At 43.0% G+C, this 19,925-nt stretch overlaps 2 protein-coding genes across 51 annotated transcripts in view; one reads left to right on the forward strand and one right to left on the reverse strand.

Annotated features, from left to right (window-relative positions):
- The window catches only part of LOC112643367 (zinc finger protein 420-like), a 642,213-nt gene that overhangs the window by 411,233 nt on the left and 211,055 nt on the right, over positions 1-19,925 (reverse strand). For 37 of the 50 annotated variants that reach the window (XR_007409699.1, XM_049108155.1, XM_049108183.1 and 34 more), the window contains 2 exons: positions 5,368-5,494; positions 4,410-4,505 (listed from right to left, as the gene is read on the reverse strand). The exons of 11 other annotated variants lie outside the window; for them this stretch is intronic. Coding sequence is in view for 38 of the 39 variants with exons in the window: in XM_049108155.1 (XP_048964112.1) it covers positions 4,410-4,505; positions 5,368-5,494 (223 nt within the window). In the remaining variant the exon portion in view is untranslated. Of the gene's footprint in view, positions 1-1,711; positions 4,219-4,409; positions 4,506-5,367; positions 5,495-19,925 lie in introns of those variants that run through there. 2 more of the 50 variants (XM_049108166.1, XM_049108121.1) reach the window with 2 other exon arrangements.
- LOC112643408 (zinc finger protein 736-like) overlaps positions 1-19,925 on the forward strand; it is a 255,589-nt gene that overhangs the window by 234,074 nt on the left and 1,590 nt on the right. The gene's annotated exons all lie outside the window — the stretch shown is intronic.

Below are 19,925 nucleotides of genomic sequence, written 5' to 3' on the forward strand. Positions count from 1 at the left end.
AATCTTCTTTGCCTGTCTTTGCTAACAAGCCTAGGGTGTTATGGAAAGACACAACTAAAAGATACAAAATAAGTTTTTCCACTTACTAAGCTCACATGCATGTACATTAAAATGCTAATTTGCAAAAGTAATACCTATCATAGGACATCAGCAACTGAGGAATTGGAAACACTTAGGGCTTTGCTCCTCCATGGAGACAAAAAAGGACCAAATTACCTTTTAGAATGCTCCAGAAGCCAATGAGGAGAGCACAGCATCCCCAGGCAAGTACAAATGAAGAAAGGCCATATCAGAGAGACAAAGGAAGTTTTTGACACTTGCTCCTTGCAGCTAGCTGCTCAACCTGTCACTCCATGGCCACATTGTTGAGAAAACTCTTACAAAACAGTGGCCTGTATGTTCAATGATCTGGCTCCATTATAGCTGCCCGAGGAACTTGTTTCTGTCATGCATGACATGGAAAAAAGAGAGAGTGAGAACACCCTCTGGAAGCAGTGTGGTAGCTGCTCAGACAAAAGGCGGGCATTTGTTCAAACAATGGAGAGATAATAGGGCTGAAGGGAAAGAGCCAGGAAGATATCATGAGCTATAAAGCAGTAACTGCCCTTTTGTAACGTGTAAATAACAAAAACTCAGACATGACATATGCCCAGCATATGTGTGACAGGTGCCAGGATTACTATTATGTGTGTTCTCTACAAAGAAAGTACATAATCCTGGGCCCAGAAGCTGCTTTTCTATTTCCTTTTTTCTTTTTCTTTTTTCTGTTTTCGTAATTCACAAATGTCAACAGAAGATCACATGACACAAAATAGAAAAATGTCAGGCAGCCCTGGTGGCTTAGTGGTTTAGCACCACCTTCAGCCCCGGGGCCTGATCTTGGAGACCCAGGATCGAGTCCCACGTCGGGCTCCATGTGTGGAGCCTGCTTCTCCCTCGGCCTGTGTCTCTGCCTCTCTCATGAATAAATAAATAAAATCTTAAAAAAAAAGAAAAGAAAAGACAAATGTGTTCCAGTCACAGGAACAAAATATATACCCCAAACTGACCCTAGATTAATGAGGAACTATTAATTGGATAACAGAGAATTAACTATGAAGAGAAAACAGGTATGTGACTAAATGATCTCAGAAAACTGTGTGACCAAAATGGAAACAAAAGAGACAAAGTATAACTATCAACCAACCAGGAACTGGGAGCCAAAGAGTACAATCACTGAACTGAAAAATACACTAAGGAAGGATGCCTGGGTGGCTCCCCGGTTGAGCTTCTGTCTTTCACTCAGGTCATGATCCTGAGGTCCAGGATCGAGTGGCACAGTGGGGTCCCTACAGGGAGCTTGCTTCTACCTCTGCCTGTGTCTCTGCCTCTCTCTGTGTCTCTCATGAATAAATAAATAAATAAATACAACCTTTAAAAAAAAAATACACTGGGCATCCCAGGTGGCTCAGCGGTTTACGCCACCTTCCAAACAGGGCATAATCCTGGGGACCCCGGATCCAGTCCCATGTCTGTCTTCCTGCATGGAGCCTGCTTCTCCCTCTGCCTGTGTCTGCCTCTCTCTCTCTCTCTCTCTCTCCAAAAAAAAATAAAATAAAATCTTTAAAAAATATAAATAAATAAATAAATAAATAAATAAATAAATAAATAAATACATACATACATACATACATACACTAAGGAATGAGCAACACACTTGCTCAAGCAGAAGAATGAATCAGGCTCTCCAAAGACCCTGTTTTTTTTTTTTTAAGATTTTATTCACTTATTTATGAGAGACACAGAGAAAGAGAGAGAGGCAGAGACACAGGCAGGGGGAAAAGCAGGATCCATGCAGGGAGCATGACATGGGACTCGATCCGGGGACTCCAGGATCACACCCCTGGCCACAGGCAGGCACTAAACCACTGAGCCCCCAGGGATCCCCAAGACCCTTTGTTTTAAATCACCTATTAAGAAGACCAAAGAAAAATGTGGAAAAGGACATGGCCTGGGGATCCATGGGACCCCAACAAGTGGGATGATATGTACATTAAGGGGACCCCATAAGGAGAGGAGTGAAAGGGGGCAGAGAGTTTACGTGAAGAGCTAAAGGCTTCTACTTCACACATATGTGGAAAGAGGCAAATTCAACAAGCTCAGTAAACTCAAAGTAGGATAAATGTCAAGACAGAAACACAGTGACACATTACAATTAATCTATCAGAGATGCCCGGGGGGCTTAGCGGTTGAGCGTCTGCCTTTGGCTCAGGGCATGATCCCAGGTCCGGGGAAGGAGTCCCACTCTGGGCTCACTGCGAGGAGCCGGCTTCTCCCTCTGTCTATGTCTCTGCTTCTCTGTGTGTCTCTCATGAATAAATAAATAGAATCTTTAATATATATGCATATACATATGTGTGTATATATATAAAACTCATCCATCAAAAATCAGAAGTGAAAAGAGAATTTTAAACCAACATGACAAAATCTACTCATCTTCTACAAGGGAGCCTCTATAGTATACTACTGAAATTTTCAGTAGACGTTACAACATAAAACTCTGCTCATGTGAATATTTAAAAGGGCACCTGGGTAGCTCAGTCAGTTACCCATCCACCTTCAACTCAGGTAACGATCCCAGCATCCTGGGATAGAACCCCATGTCATGCTCCCTGCTCAGCAGAGAGTCTGCTTCTCTGTCTCCCTCTCCCTCTCCCTCTTCACCTGCTTGTGCGCTCTCAAGTAAACACATAAAATATTTTTAAAAAATATAATAAAATTAGAAATCTACATACTAAACTGAATTAAAGTATGGGATGCCTGGGAGGCTCAACGGTTGAGCATCTGCCTTTGGTCAGGCCGTGATCCGCGGGTCCAGGAATGAAGTCCCACATCGGGCTCTCCACAAGGAGCCTGGTTCACCCTCTGCCTACATCTCTGCCTCTCTCTCTCTCTGTGTGTGTGTGTGTGTCTCTCTTATGAATAAATAAATAAATAAATAAATAAATAAATAAATAAATAATAAATAAATAGGGCAGCCCAGGTGGCTCAGCGATTTGGCGCCACCTTCAGCCCAGAGCACGATCCTGGGTTCCAGGATCGAGTTCCCACGTCGGGCTCCCTGCATGGAGCCTGCTTCTCCCTCTGCCTCTCTCTCTCTATGTCTCATAAATAAATAAAATCTTTAAAATAAATAATAAAAATAAAAATAAAAATAAAAATAAAAATAAAAATGAAAATAAAAATAAATAAATAGGGATCCCTGGGTGGCGCAGCGGTTTGGCGCCTGCCTTTGGCCCAGGGCGCGATCCCGAAGACCCGGGATCGAATCCCACGTCGGGGTCCCGGTGCATGGAGCCTGCTCTCCCTCTGCCTGTGTCTCTGCCTCTCTCTCTCTCTGTGTGACTATCATAAATAAATAAAAATTTAAAAAAAATTAAAAAAAAATAAATAAAACTTAAAAAATAAATCTTTTAAAAAAAGAATTATTCGAAGTAAAATTATTCTATACGCAAAACATTTTTTCAATATGGGAATTTTACTATCTACTTCACTTCTTACAAAGCACATACATGCCCATGTCATATCAGTACTTTTGATCTAGGGATGCCTGGGTGGCTCAGCAGTTGAGCCCCTGCCTTCAGCTCGGGCATGATCCTGGAGTCCCGGGATCGAGTCTCACATCGGGCTCCCTGCATGGAGCCTGCTTCTCTCTCCCTATGTCTCTGACTCTCTCTCTCTCTCTGTCTGTGTCTCTCATGAATAAATGAATACAACCATAAAAGAATAAAAAATAAAGTGATAGCAAATAAAGGTAGAATAAATAATGTAACTGGCCAAGAACTAGTATGCAAATCTTAAATAATTCAGGCAAGGATCATCAAGGGACTTTATCTGATGAAATCACTGAGTTTCTAATTTTGTCTGATTAAGATTAAAGCCTCCATAACAGTGGAATGCATAAATCAGAAATCATGGGATGTCTGTCTCTAGTGTTCCTGGGATTTCTGCACCAAAACCCGTATGGCCACCACAACTCTGGCACACTTCCCACACGAGGCAAAACAGAACTTAGAAAAGAGTTAGTTAGCATCAAGTTCTTCAGAAACAGGGAGATTTCCCCAAGGTCCTCAAAACGATGGAAAACCTCTCAGATTGTGGAGGCCCTCCCACTCCCATGGGAGTCTCCTGGCCCTCCCTGTGGATGTGATGGACCATAACTGGACCTGAAGGAGAATCCTTAAGAGAATAAAAGAGCATGATAATGTTGCATAATAGATGTCCCTTTGGAAGAGACAGAGAAATAAAACTGGGCTTCCCCAACTGACTTTGATTCAAGGAGAGCTACTGGAACCGCACCTCAGGGTCTATCGTCCTCCTTTAGATTTGGACCTCAACTTCTGTCATCTGCTTCACATATTCCCACCTACCTGGATGGATGGCTACTGTCTTCTTTGTCTTCAGATCCCAAGGTTCCTTCCTTTGCTCCAAAAAGGAGACCAAATCTGGCTTTGATACAATTAGACCTGTTTATTAGAAAAAGGGAATAGAAGTATTGCTGGAGATTCTTTCAATCCACTATTGTGCTCAATAGAGAAGAGAGGCCATTGTAAAATAACAGAAGATGATTTCCAAACACTGTTGACCAACAGCCACTTTAGAACAGGTAGGGTATCAAATATTCACTTCCTGACTTCGACTCCCAAGTACTACTGATATAATAATGAGTAAAAATTGGAGTTTAAATGTGGGCAATAAGGGCAGCCCGTGTGGCTCAGTGGTTTAGCGCCGTCTTCAGCCCAGGGCGTGATCCTGGAGACCTGGGATCGAGTCCCACGTCGGGCTCCCTGCATGGAGCCTGCCTCTCCCTGTGCCTGTGTGAGTCTCTGCCTCTCTCTCTCTCTCTCTCTCTTTGTGTGTCTCTAATAAATAAATAAAAATATTAAAAAAAACATGTGGGCAATACCACTTTATGCTGCTCAATGTTTAGAATTGCCACTAATCTACAGAAATGATGTTACCCCCTTAAGGAAGGGGAAGCTAAAGCTGAAAAGCGAGTATCATTAAGATTTTTCTCTAAACCTACAACCCCAGGTCGCCCGGGTGGCTCGGCGGTTGAGCATCTGCTTAAGCATCTGCCTTTGGCTCAGGGTGTGGTCCCGGAGTCCTGGGATCAAGTCCCAAGTCAAGATCCTTGCTTCCTCTGCTCCCCCCACCCCAGCATGAATAAATAAAAATTAAAAAAAAAATCCTAAAACCCCAACTTATGTTCCTTACTGCATGGACTGGATTCCAGTCATGCAATGAGGAATCACCCAAGAGACAGTCTTCAAAGGAAGGAACGAAACCTTGAGTTGGTTTGGGAAATCTCAGAGCGGTTATTCTCACCCACGAAGAGGAGGTGTCCATAGTTCTCTAACATCACATCTCTGTATAATTCCCGCTGAGTATGGTTCAGACATCTCCACTCCTCCTGAGAGAATTCTACGGCCACATCCCTGAATGTCAGCAGTCCCTGCAATAAATACCACAGTTACCAAATGACCATTGACAAGAGTTCACAACGTACCTAAGATGAAAGAGGGAGTTAGTGTCACCAGCTAAAACCCATGAACTGACCCTTTCTGCTTACCTGCTTATCAATGCCAACCCTAGTCTCTCATTTTACTTACACTCTTCTTTCCACTTTATCCTTTACTGAGGCCAAAACACCTCATGGGCAGTCTCCCGTGGTGAAACAGAAACTATCCAATGAAGAAGGGGAATGACTGCCCCGAGGAAGTGTTTGGCCTGGCGCAGGTTGAGGCAGACAGACTAAGGTGTAACCCATGGAGTCATCTACAGTTACTTTTACCTCATTATAATACTAAAATTCTCCATGCATGGAGGACAAACATCATTTACCTAAAGTACAAAGTATTTTCTTAACGTCTATATGCAACCTTATGCCAGCTCTACATAAGGTAACAGGCTACCCTTTCTAAATATCCACCCTAACCCCCCCATAATAGGAAATCATTTATCATTTCCCCTTGCTCTGTGAGTCTCTGCTTTGGAAGTTATACCCTATAATCTTATTTGTGGCAAATCAAGATCTCTGTGTGTGAGAATCCCATGTAGTGTAGTTTCCATCTGTGACTCACCAAGCAGTGAACTCATGTCATTTGAGCTATTTTAGAACTAGTTCTGTCTTACAGAAGTCTCCTGCTTTCTGCAGTAAAATAATATTTAACATGGTATTAGGCTCTAATGTACTAACTTTGAGGTCAGAGGATAGCATGTGATCCACAAAACTTATAAATACTGTGTGTTGGGGATCCCTGGGTGGCTCAGCGGTTTAGCTCCTGCCTTCAGCCCAGGGCGTGATCCTGGAATCCTGGGATTGAGTCCCGAATTGGGCTCCCTGCATGGAGCCTGCCGCTCCCTCTGCCTGCGTCTCAGCCTCTCTCTCTCTCTCTCTCTCTCTGTGTCTCTCATGAATGAATAAAATCTTTAAATAAATACATAAATACATAAATACTGTGTGTTGATCCAATTGAAGTTGCATATTGAAAGCATCAACTTAGGTATACACATTATTGAATACTATGTTTATATCATACAGTTAAGTTGTTTATTTTTCTTACAGGGAAAGTTTTGGTGGGCTACAAATGTAATCATCAACTTTTCTTTTTTTTTAAATAGTAGCTCTCTCTGCTACTCCTACTGCTTGTGCTCACGCGCTCTCTCTCAAATAAACAAATAAAGAATCTTTAAAAAAAACGTGACAGAGCAGCAAATTGTCATGGTGACAAATTTAAGAAACACTGTCAATGACCTGAGACTATAAATCTCTTTGTGGATAATGATGTTTCTTTCATTCACCCTATCTATACAAAGACATGATATAGATACAAAACAGCTATTATTTGAGTCTAGCACAATGAGGGAATACAAGCAAAAAATGTTTGCCTTTAAACCAGAAGTGTGGGACGCCTGGGTGGCTCAGCAGTTGAGCCTCGGCCTTTCGCTACAGACGTGATTCCAGTTCTCAGGATGGAGTCCCAGGATGGAGTCCCTGGACAGAGCCCCAGGATGGAGTCCCAGGTCGGGCTCCCCTCAAAGAGCCTGCTCTCCCTCTGCCTATATCTCTGTCTCTCTCTGTGTGTCTCTCATGAGTAAATAAATAAAAGCTTTTTAAAAAAAGGAGTATGTCAGTGACATAAGTGTGGAATATAATAAAAACTCACAGGATAGAAGTCTGGTTGATGGAGAACCTCCACTCCCTGAAGTCGATATGATCAACTACATGAAGCTGAGTTTTCATTTGTCCAGTGGAAACTGCTTGGTGTGGGTTGGGAGTAAAAGGTCAAGAAACTATCCATGAGACATTTTTGGTGGAAAAAATCCTTTTTTTATTAACGCTCGGGGATATGACCCTTGGGCAGAAAAAGCTGCAGTGTGATTTTGAGGAAGCATGGATTATATGCTTTTAAGCCGGGGGGTGGGGGGCTGCGCAGTATAGGTAAAATAAGTTTCTAAAGGGATTTACATCTGTTCAAGAGGACTTCTAGGATCCTGGGAGTCTGGCTACCATCAAGCTAAGGTTGCTTTTTGCCTCAAGCAAAGCATTAACACTAAGGCAGCTGTGAATTCCCTGAGAAAAGTCAGACTCTGCTTGTCTCAAGTATTATCTATCAGTGAGCTGCAAATCTCACTACGGACGTTTCATTTTACCTACATTTCTTTTGCTTTGTTCTCCTAAGAAACTACAAGCAAAGAGAAACTCAGAAGAAAGAAGTTTCCAGGTGAAAAGGGATGGTTTCTGCACATTGCTCAGCAAATCCAAGATCCTTACAAATAGAAAAGGAAAATAGGATCATTGCAGCCGAGACATCTAGCAGAGCATCAAACCAAAAGAAGTTAACACCAGCTGTAATGAAACGTTGATATCCGTGCCTAAGGAACACTGAAGGACCCATTACTACTGGTGTTGAGGAAGGGACAGGCAGGGCTCACCAAAAATCCCAGAAATGGGGAGCCGTAAGAAACCACAGATAAGGGAACATAAACAGACCAACTCGTTTGTTTTAAACATCAGAGATGAGATAGCGAAAGGAGAAGTAATCGTGGTGCTATCAGTGGTGATGTCAAGATTTAAGTCCCCGGGTCAGGTGTCTATACAAGATCAAACATAAAAGCCTTCATTGGCAACCAGTTTGAAACCCCTCTCACTCTAGACAGCTTTCTTTCTGTTCTCACCCTCACTTGGTAAACTATCACTTCACCCTTTTGTGTCTACGAGAGTCATTCTTCCACTCGGCAGACAAGAACCCTGCAACATGTGTTCTTCATAGACGCTGCTTTTAGGCAAACAGGCTTGAGCAATGGAATGCAGAAAGAGCCAGTGACCACCTGGCTGAATGCAGACAGGCCCATCAGGCAACCCACCCTGAAGTGTCCAGAGGCCTGAACTAGCCAATGGGCTTCTCACAACCAGGTACACTTCCCCAAAAAAGGGAAGATTCCATTTGTTGCCATATGTCCTCATCTTCCCCCTTTAACCACAGCCCCCACCCTCTATACGTCTTTGCAGACAGCCTCTCCTCTGTGGTCCTACCTGCAGCTCCCTCCAGCTCCCTCGCTGTCTATTCAATGTGAACTTCTAGCTCCTTTGTTCTGCCTCAGGTGAATTCTCTCACTTCCTCTGCTACCAGCTTCTAACTGATGGTCGCCCTATATTTAGGGGCCCACTTTCAATCAAGAGACACCCCATTTAGGCACCACATTCTTGTGGCCCCTAAAGAGTAAATCAGACTGTAAACTATGAATACTCTTCATTTATACAAACTTCAGCTGTGGAGGCCGAGAAAAATTAAGGCCATTCCACCTCAAGTTTAGCATTAGCACAAGTACAGCCATCTTAGGCCCCTAGGAATGAGCTGAACTTTACAGGAAAAACTGCAGAATGTCCTAGGCAGGGAATCCCATATCGGAAAGACCATAAAGCTCAGATGCCCAGAAAGACCATAAAGCTCAGAATGCCCTCGGCAGAAACCGAACAGAGTCACAGATGGTTTCCATTTCCTGTAACAGCTAGTATATTTTAAATATAGTACCTTCTCCATGTTCTAAACAGTAAGACTGGGCCCCGTTTGTTCTCAGAGAATATTCCTTTTTTTTTTTTTTTTTTTGGATCTTATATCCACTGTGTTTATTCTTTACTTTGGGGGATTCTTGGGTGGCTCAGTAGTTTAGCGCCTGCCTTCGGCACAGGGTGTGATCCTGGTATCCCGGGATCCAGTCCCACGTCAGGCTCCCTGCATGGAGCCTGCGTCTCCCTCTGCCTGTGTCTCTGCCTCTATCTCTCTCTGTGTCTCTCATGAATAAATTCATAAAATCTAAAGAAAAAAAAGGATTCTTTAACTCAACACCGTCCCCGTGGATCTCTCACAAAGGAATTATTTTCAATACTTGCACACAGGTCTGTAATTCAAAGTGACAACCGTTGATGGCCTACTGAGAGCCAGATTGGGGAGAAGGGATAAAAGGCTCTGGTTAATAGGGAGAAGTGGTCTAAAGACCTGATCTTGAGTGTCATTTCTGAAAAGGTTTAAAAATTAGGTGCAAACATAAAGCAGAAACATCAGAACTAGAAAAACCAATGTTTGTAATATCTAAATCTGAGGAATTTGGGGAGAAAAGGAGGACATGGCCTCTGACCTGGGATGCAAGGATTACCTGACAACTGGCCATTTCTTCTGTCACCTCCTTTTCTAGAGCTCTTTCTCAGAAGAGATTCCAGAAATCACAGCTGCAACAGGAAAAAATGCCTTTAAAGCCACCAGCAGAGCCTCTTGTAAGCGGCTCACCTTCAGGTAGGACTTTGAAATGCAAAGGTCCAACTTCCTCATCCTTTGTGTCAGGAGCAATTCAGAACTGATTTTCTCCCTGGAGACCAATCTTTTTTTTTTTTAATAATTTTTTAAAAAATTTTTATTTATTATAGTCACACACACACAGAGAGAGAGGCAGAGAGAGAAGCCGGCCCCATGCACCGGGAGCACGACGTGGGATTCGATCCAGGGTCTCCAGGATCGCGCCCTGGGCCAAAGGCAGGCGCCAAATCGCTGCGCCACCCAGGGATCCCCCTGGAGACCAATCTTTGAGTTTTTCCTTCTCTGCTTTCAGGGGGCCTACGCTTCCACAGATGCAGATTCCACTGGAAGCTAGGAAAAGTGTGCTGCATGGAACTGACCCTTCCAGGCTCATGTGCATTTAATTAAAACAACACTTGTTTCCACCCTCACGGAATGACAGAATGGGGGTGTACTAGATATGATTCTTTTTGAACTCCACACATGATCCTATTGGGAAGCATTTGGAGAGGCGACCAGGCCAAAACGAATAACCGTTCCTTTTGGTTGTTATCCAGATTTAAATCCATGTCTTCTCCAGTGATCAGTTTCTGGAATTTACACTTTCTCCCTCTTGCAGCTACGCGGAGGAAAACACCCTTACAAGTGGAGCTTTCCCTTATAAGTAAACAAATGTGTGTTGAAAAAGGCACCTTCTACTGGGTTTCAGAGCTTTTCCTTTGTTTCTTTAAAATAATCCTTAGGTGGGACCCCTGGGTGACTCAGGGGTTAAGTGTCTGCCTTCCCCTCAGGGTGTGATCCTGGATTCCGGAAACAAGGCCCGCATCCCGCATCTCCTGCATTGGGCTCCCTGCATGGAGTCTGCTCCTCCTCCCTCTGCCTCTGTCTCTGTCTCTCTGTGTGTCTCTTGTGGATAAATAAAATCTTATAAAATAAAATAAAATAAAATAAAATAAAAAATAAAAATAAAATAAAATAAAATAAAATAAAATAAAATAAAATAAAGAAATGAAATGAAATGATGAAATGAAATGAAATGAAATGAAATAAAATAAAATAAAATAAAATAAAATAAAATAAAATAAAAAAATCCTTAGGCCAAAGAGACATGTTTCGTGGCGACAAAATGCTCCCTTTCCATAGGAAAGTTTATTTTCATAAGTCCCTGCCAAATAATGTTACAAATTGAATGTACTTTTTAAAATTCCCATTGATGGGACACCAGCGTGACTCAGTGGTTGAGCTTCTGCCTTCCACTCAGGGTGTGATCCCTGGGTTCTGGGATCAAGTCCTACATCAAGCTCCCCACAGGGAGTCTGCTTCTCCCTCTGCCTATGTCTCTGCCTCTTTTCTGTGTCTCTCATGCGTGAATTAAAAAAGAGAAATCTTTAAAAAAATAAGTAAATAAAAAGAAATTCCCATTGATGTAAAGTGTTGGGGTTTGGAGCCAGTTGCCAAGAAGGAATTCTTGAGACATTTTTAGTGCAGAAAGGTGGTTTTGTTAAAGCACAGGGACAGGACCCATGGGCAGGAAGAGCTGCACTGGGGTTGCAACAGGTGACTGATTATATAGTTCCAAGTTGGGAGAGAAGAAATGGCCCGTTGTTTGGAAAGCCTGGTGTCCTGGGTCAGAGGCCATGTCCTCTTTCTCTCCAGAAATTCCTCACATATAAAAATTGCAAACACTGATTTTTCTAGTTTTCATGTTTCTGCTTTATGTTAGGGACAGCATGCGCCTCCAAAGCATTTTGAAAACAAGGCTTCCAGGATGTCGACACGGCTAGCTATTTTTTTTTTAAGATTTTATTTATTCATGAGAGACATAGAGAGAGGGAGACATACAGACAGAGGGAGAAGCAGGCTCCCCACAGGTAGCCCGATGTGGGACTCGAACCCGGGACTCTAGGATCACGCCCCCAGCCTAAGTCAGAGGCTCAACCGCTGAGCGACCCAGGTGTTCCAGGGGCTAGCTCCTTTGAAGGAAGGACACTTAGTACTCTTCAATAAATCCTGTCACGAGACACCTCAGATGTATATTGGTGGGCTATATGTCAATTGCTAACATGTATCTTGGGAGGTAGAGATAAAGGTAGTTTCCAAAGGAATTTTTATATGTTAAAGTAAACACAAAGGAGACACTTGGGTGGCTCAGTCTGTTAAATGTCTGCCTTGGGTTCACATCATAATCTGAGGGTCCTGAGATCTAGTCTTGGATGGGGGCTCCCTGCTCAGTGGGGAATCTGCTTCTCCCTCTCCCTCTGCTTCTACCCCCAGGTCACTCACTCTCTCTCTTTCATTATTTATAAATAAAATCTTTACAAAAATAAAAAATAGACTCATAGATGGGGGGGGGGGGAAGGACAGGAGGAGGGTGTGGTGATAGAATAATGTTATTGTATGATTGTCTTTTGCCCTAAGCAAAGTGTCAACATCTAGATAGTTGCGCTCCGAGAGGAAGGTCACTCTACTTAGTTCAAGGACTTGTCAATAGGCTGCAGGCAGTAAGGAAATTTAACTTTTTCTTTTGCCTTTGTTTCCCACATCACCATCAGTAGTAAATGAGAATTCTAATTCCTCAATATTTTTATTAAAATTGGGTATTATCTGGGGCAGCCTGGGTGGCTCATCGGTATAGTGCGGCCTTCGGCCCAGGGCCTGATCCTGAAGACCTGGGATCGAGTCCTGCGTCGAGCTCCCTGCATGGAGCCTGCTTCTCCCTCTGCCTGTGTCTCTGCCTCTCTCTCTGTGTCTATGAATAAATAAATAAAATCTTAAAAAAATAAAAATCAAAAATAAAATAAAATACAATTGGGTATTATCGTGTCTTCGTTATTTTAGCCATTCTAGAAAATAATCAATGGTTTCTCACTGTAAAATATGAAGTAGTCTTACTATGGTTGTCCGGGTGATTGAACTTGAAACCAATTAAAAGTATGAAGTTAAAGAAAATCAAAATGTCTGCATTAAAACATCTGCATTAAGGGATCCCTGGGTGGCGCAGCGGTTTGGCCCCTGCCTTTGGCCCAGTGCGTGATCCTGGAGACCCGGGATCCAATCCCACATCGGGCTCCCGGTGCATGGAGCCTGTTTCTCCCTCTGCCTGTGTCTCTGCCTCTCTCTCTCTGTATGACTATCATAAAAAAAAAAAAAAAATTAAAACATCTGCATTAACACATCAGTGAGGCAGGCAGCCCCTGTGGCTCAGTGGTTTGGCGCCACCTGCAGCCTGGAGTATGATCCTGGAGACCTGGGATCGAGTCCTACATTGGGCTCCCTGCATGGAGTAGGCTTCTCCCTCTGCCTGTGTCTCTGCCTCTCTCTCTGTGTCTATGAATAAATAAATGAAATCTTAAAAAAAAAAAAAAAGACCCATCTTTATAAAACAAACAAACAAACAAAACAAAACAAAACATCAGTGAGGCATGATGTTAAACCTGGTAACCTTTTTTCTCTTTTGGGAATCTTCCCCTCCTCCCTTCTTAGACTTTTTTTTTTCTTTTTTTTTTAAGGAAACTGATCCCAACTGAAAACATTTTTTTTTTTAATTTTTATTTATTTATGATAGTCACATAGAGAGAGGAGAGAGGCTGAGACACAGGCAGAGGGAGAAGCAGGCTCCATGCACCCGGAGCCCGACGTGGGATTCGATCCTGGGTCTCCAGGATCGCGCCCTGGGCCAAAGGCAGGCGCCAAACCGCTGCGCCACCCAGGGATCCCCAACTGAAAACATTATAAACTGAGCTTGTAGCACAAACCCAATTCCTGTTGAAACCAGATAGCTCCTGATGAAGTGGAAGAGCAAGATTCTTGTCTCAAGGAATCCAAGAATGAATCTCAAAGACAGAGGAGAGTGAATAAAGCCATAAAGTTTTATTAAGCAAGGATACAGAAAAAGCTCTCAAGAGTGAGAGGGGTCCTGACAGGATTGTCAACGTGGGCCTCCAAGGACAGTCTTTTATTTAGAACTGACCAGGTGGGACACCTGACTGTCTCAGCAGTTGAGTCCTGCCTTGGGCTCAGGGCGTGATCCCGGAGTCCCAGGATTAAGTCCGGCATCAGGCTCCAGGCATGCAGTCTGCTCCTCCCTCTGCCTATGTGTGTCTCTCTCTCTTCTCTCTCTCTCTGTCTCTCATGAATAAATAAAATCTTAAAATATGTATATATATACATACATCTTATTTTCTGTAAGTATTGCTCTTTCTTGGTATAGCTGAAAACAAGCACACAGCTATAAAATGAAATGGATTATTAGATTTCACTAAATGTCTGAATTAATCCTTGGCCCACCTGCCTCACATCCCTCTAATTTCAATTAAGAGGTCAGTGTGGACACTCTAGACACAACACAGGTGGAAAATTGTCTGAGATGCATATGCTGTAGCTTGGAAAGAAATTGAGGAGATACAGAAGAACTGGAGATAATTAAAAAATAAAACAAATACAATTTATCTTTGTGTACTCACAGTCAGGTATGCAACCCAGAAACAGGTTTCCTCTTTCCACATGAAGAAGTCATGCAATTATTCTTCCTATGATTTTCCTCTCTCATGTCTTGCCTCATGTTGGAATATTTTCCTCCTACTTATGGGGTATCTATTACATACGCAGTACTGCCATGTGTGGATATTCATTTAAACAAAAAAGAACCCCTCTATTCCGACGTGGGATTCAATCTGTTATTAGGATCCATGGGTAGAGTGCTTTGGAGTTCCTGGGTAAGTCCAGAATGAGCCATTGAAACAAAAACAGATTAAGTAAACTCTGTGGGGATCTTCTCTAAAGTGTGCACAGGGCAGCCCGGGTGGCTCTGCGGTTTAGCGCCTGCCTTTGGCCTGAGGTGTGATCCTGGAGTCCCGGGATCGGGATCGAGTCCCACATTGGGCTCCCTGCATGGAGCCTGCTTCTCCCTCTGCCTGTGTCTCTGTCTCTCTCTCTTTCTCTGTCTCATGAATAAATAAATAAAATCTTAAAAAAAAAATACAGTGTGCACAGGGGGAATGCCTAGGGTGCCTGGGAAGATGGTTGATCTCAAGGGGGTAGTTGAGGTATCATATCAGTAGTTATTATTATCCTGTGACTCTGCAGGGTGTTATTTGGGGAGTGCACTAGTGAAAAGGTCTGGTGTCAGTTCACGTCCCCTGCAAACCACCTGACTACACAGAATGGATGTCAGGTAGCACTATCATGGAGGAGTTTACCTAAACAGCCAATAATACCTTTAAAATCATCTGTAATATATTCATCTTGTTGTCCCAAGTGTTAAAAGGAGGAGAAAATGATGCAATACATAAACTGTGGGAAATATAGCCATGCCTTATAAAAAGTCTGAGGCCACTGAGAAAAGGGATTACTAGTTGTATTATGTCACTCTGTTACCAAATGGGTGGTAGATACTGTCTGTGGTCTGCATTTTTTTTTCTTAGAGACTTTATTTATTTACTCATGAGAGATAGAGACACAGAAAGAGGCAGACATAAGCAGAGGGAGAAGCAGGCTTCCTGTGGGAACCTGATGTGGGACTTGATCTCAAGACCCAGGGATCTTGACCTGCGCCAAAGGCAGATGCCCACTATTGAGCCACCCAGGCATCCCTGTGGTCTGCATTCTTTTTTTTTTTTTTTTTTTTAATGATAGTCACACAGAGAGAGAGAGAGAGAGAGAGAGAGGCAGAGACACAGGCAGAGGGAGAAGCAGGCTCCATGCACCGGGAGCCAGACGTGGGATTCGATCCCGGTCTCCAGGATCGCGCCCTGGGCCAAAAGCAGGCGCCAAACCGCTACGCCACCCAGGGATCCCTGTGGTCTACATTCTTAAAGTAAGGTAGGGAATTAGTGGTGGCCAGATAATACATCATTCATTACATATCAGTGTTAACACATTAAAAATCATTATATTCTATTCATTAAAATAGAGGAAGGGGCTGGGCTTTTGTGGGAAAATACAGGATGTAGCTGGTTTTGACTGGAATTGTGTCTGTGCTACCAGCTTTGTTCATCATGTTTTCAGGGTGGAACTGGGTTCCTGAAACAAAAGGCTAAGAAAGGGGAGAGGAGGTTTGCAGAACAGAGGAAAAGGGATGCTTAGTTTAAGTCCTGCTGCTGTTTTAATGCAGCCATTTTGATTTTGTTCAAGTTTATGCTTTTAAGTGGTTTCAGTTTGAGTCATCAGGACAACTGTAGGAAGACCATTTCATATTTTACGGTGAGAAACCACTCAGTATTTTCTAGAATGTCTAAAATGGAGAAAAAATTTCAAAGGAGAGTGTTGACAAATTAGAATTCTCATATATTGGTGGTGGGAGGGCAATATGCACATTCACTGTGGAAAACAGTGTGGCAGGTGGTGGGGACAGACAGCCAGCTGAGGACAAAGCACAAGCCCAGGGCAGCACCTTGACAAGTTCCTTGAAACAGGCAGAGGGACATTCCTCTATGGACACAACTCTCTCGGTGTTAATACTTTGCTAAGGGCAAAAGGAAATCTTAGCTTGACCCCCAGGACCCTAGAAGTCTACTTTTTTTTTTTTTTTTTTTAAGACTTTTATTTATTGGGCAGCCTGGGTGTCTCAGCGGCTTAGCGCCATCCCAGGACCACCACCTGAACCAAAGGCAGACACTCAATATCTGAGCCAGCCAGGTGCCCCAACAGTTGTACTTTACAATTACAGTTCGTTTTTTTTTTTTTTTTTAAGATTTTATTTATTTATTCATGACAGGCACAGAGAGAGAAAGAGAGGCAGAGACACAGGCAGAGGGAGAAGCAGGCTTCATGCAGGGAGCCTGACATGGGACTCGATCCTGGGTCTCCGGGATCACACCCCGGGCTGAAGGTGGCACTAGGGCTACCCTACAATTACAGTTCTGCAAGCTGACTCGCTGACAGATCCATAGAGAAGATATTGAGTCCAACATTCCTGTTGCTGACGGGGTCCTGGGATATCAGCCAAGGAAAACACTTGTCCTTTAGGGCCCACCTGAATGCTTATCAGCTCTGTGTAGGCCAGGAGTAAGAAAACGCACAAATAAACGCTATTATATATATAAGGTCCAGGATAACACAGAATGCTCTTAAAAAAGAAGAGACTTGCTGTTTAGAATATGAAAAAGATTTAAATAAAAAAAAAGAATATGAAAAAGATACTCTATTTAAACTATACTAGGTAGGGACGCCTCGGTGGCTCAGTGGTTGAGAGTCTGTCTTTGGCTCAGGGCGTGGTCCCAGAGTCCCAGGATCCAGTCCCATGCCTGGCTCCCCTCGAGGAGCCTGACTCTCCCTCTGCCTGTGTGTCTCTGCCTCTCTCTCTGTGTCTCTCGTGAATAAATAAATAAAAATTTTGAACATATGTAAATATATACGAGGTATTACAAGACAGTGAAAGTATATGTGACTGAAATTTGTATAAATCCACTGTGTTCTCAGAATTCAATTAATATTCTGGTTTTATATTTGAGGAGGACAAAAACATATCAGTAACAACAGTCCCCTTGATGAAGTTTTGGAATATAGGTTAGGTCCAGAGCCAACAACCAAGAAAGAATTCTTGAGACATCTTTTGGTGCTAAATGGTGGTTCTATTAAAGCACAAGGACAGGGCCTGCGGGCAGGAAGAGTCCCCAACCTGGGCCTGTGAGGGGTGGCTGATTATTCACCTGGGAGTTGGGAGGGGTTTGAGGATAGCATACTCTCTAAGGAATTCTGGAAGCAAGGTTTCCAGGACCTTGAAGGGGCTGGCAATTGTTGGGAAAAGGCCACGTATTACCGTCTAATAAAACCTGAGTCATGAGACCCTTCACAAGGATATATCTGTGGGTCATGTGCTGGGGGGATGATCGCCAACATCTACCTTGGGGGTGTAGAAATAAAGGACATTTCTAAAAGAATTTTCAAAGGTTAAAGTAGACTAACAGGCTCCTGGGGGTCAGGCAAAGATTGCCTTTTGCCCTACGCAAAGTAAGACCATCGAGACAGTTGAGTCCGGAGAGGAATGTCCCTCTGCCTGTTTCAAGGACTTGTCAATGTGCTGGCCCTGGCTCATCATTTGTCCTCAGCTAGCCCTCTGTTCCCCCATCTCTTTAGGCACTGCTACTAGTTTGTTTCCTACAGTTAATGTTACCTTCCTTTCCTTGGCTTGCTCCTCTCTGCCAGACTTCTCCCTATAAAATTCATACTTTCTGATCTTTCCTAAGATCTTAGACAGGTTTACTGAAGGATGTGAGGAAACTATTACATTTAAACAGTAAACTTCTGGGATCCCTGGGTGGCGCAGTGGTTTAGCGCCTGCCTTTGGGATCCTGGAGACCTGGGATCGAGTCCCACGTCGGGCTCCCGGTGCATGGAGCCTGCTTCTCCCTCTGCCTATGTCTCTGCCTCTCTCTCTCTGTGACTATCATAAATAAAAAATAAATAAATAAATAAATAAATAAATAAATAAATAAACAAACAGGAAACTTCTGAATTCTTTCGCTTGTAGTTTCTAATGAGAACAAAAGCAAAAGAAATGTTCCCTGATAAATACTTGAGATGGGCAGTGTCTGAGAGGACTGAAGGAATTCACAACTGCCTTAATGTTAATGCTTTGTTAGAGGCCAAAAGCAACTTTTGTTTGGCAATAGCCAGACCTCCAGGATCCTGCAAATCTTCGTTAATATATGAAAGTCTCTTTAGAAATTCCCCTTATCTTTGCCCCCACCTTAAAAGTATATAATCATGGGCTTTTCAAAAGGATACTGCAGGTCTTTCTGCCCTCCAGTGTGGTCCTGTCCCTATGTTTTAATATAAACAGCTTTTTGCAACAAAATATTCTCAGAATACCTTTTTGATCCTTAGCTCCAGGCCCACATCACATTAGTTTCCAATGGACAATGAATGCTCTCACGGTCATGCAGTGAGATATTTACTTCTGGGAGTGGAGGCTCTCAATCAGACCTCCATCTTGTGGGTTTCTATGTTACTCCATACTTAGTGTCATAGTTATCCTTCTTTTCTTTTCTTTTTTCTTTTCTTTTCTTTTTTCTTTTCTTTTCTTTTCTTTTCTTTTCTTTTCTTTTCTTTTCTTTTCTTTTCTTTTCTTTTCTTTTCTTTTCTTTTCTTTTCTTTTCTTTTTTTAGATTTTATTTATTTATTCATGAGAGGCACAAAGAGAGAGGCAGAGACCTAGGCAGAGGGAGAAGGAGTCTCCATGTGTGCTGCAGACTCCATCCCAGGCCCCAGGAATCCTGACCAGAGCCAAAAGCAGATGCTGTAGCACTGAGCCACCCATGCACTCCTAGATTTAACTTTCTATTTACTTCTTTGTATTTAAAAGAAAAACAACACACAAGAATCACATAATTAGGGCATCTGGGTGGCTGAAAGTTTGAGCAACTGCCTTTCGCTCAGGTTGTGGTCATGGGGTCTTAGGATCGAGTCCCGCATCCCAGTCCCTGTACAGAGTCTGTTTCTCCTTCTGCTGATGTCTCTGTCTCTCTCTTTCTCTCTCCGTTTCTATCATGAATAAATAATAAAATCTTGGGCAGCCCGGGTGGCTCAGCGGTTTAGTGCCCCCTTCAGCTCGGGGAGTGATCCTGGACTCCCGGGATCGAGACCCAGGTCGGGCTACCTGCATGGAGCCTGCTTCTCCCTCTGCCTGTGTCTCTGCCTTTCTCTCTTTCTCTGTCTCTTTCTCTGTATCTCATGAATAAATAAATAGCATATTTAAAAAAAAATGAAGTAAATAATAAAATCTTAAAAAAAGATCACAAAATTAGCATGTTTGTCTTAAAAGCCTGAAAGGTAGTATAACAACAGATAGAAAATATACCAGGTTTGTTTGTGACCCAAAAGAAACTTGATTTACTGCCAATGAGGAGATCACAGAGAATAATATCCCAAGCAGAGAGTCACAGAGCAAGGGGAAAGGTTTCCTGCTGATTAGGGTTAGGCTGGATGTTTAGAAAGAGGAGACTTGTCATCATATGTAGAGCTTGGCATAAGGCCCCAACAGTTGTACACATACCTGTGTGTTTGTGGGACCCAGGAAATCTAACAAAAAATCTGCTACCCCTGGACAAGCAGAGCAGGACTAACTCCATTTTGTGCTACACCCGCCAT

The sequence above is a fragment of the Canis lupus genome, chromosome 1 (assembly GCF_003254725.2).
Source record: "Canis lupus dingo isolate Sandy chromosome 1, ASM325472v2, whole genome shotgun sequence".
Taxonomy (NCBI): Eukaryota; Metazoa; Chordata; class Mammalia; order Carnivora; family Canidae; genus Canis; species Canis lupus.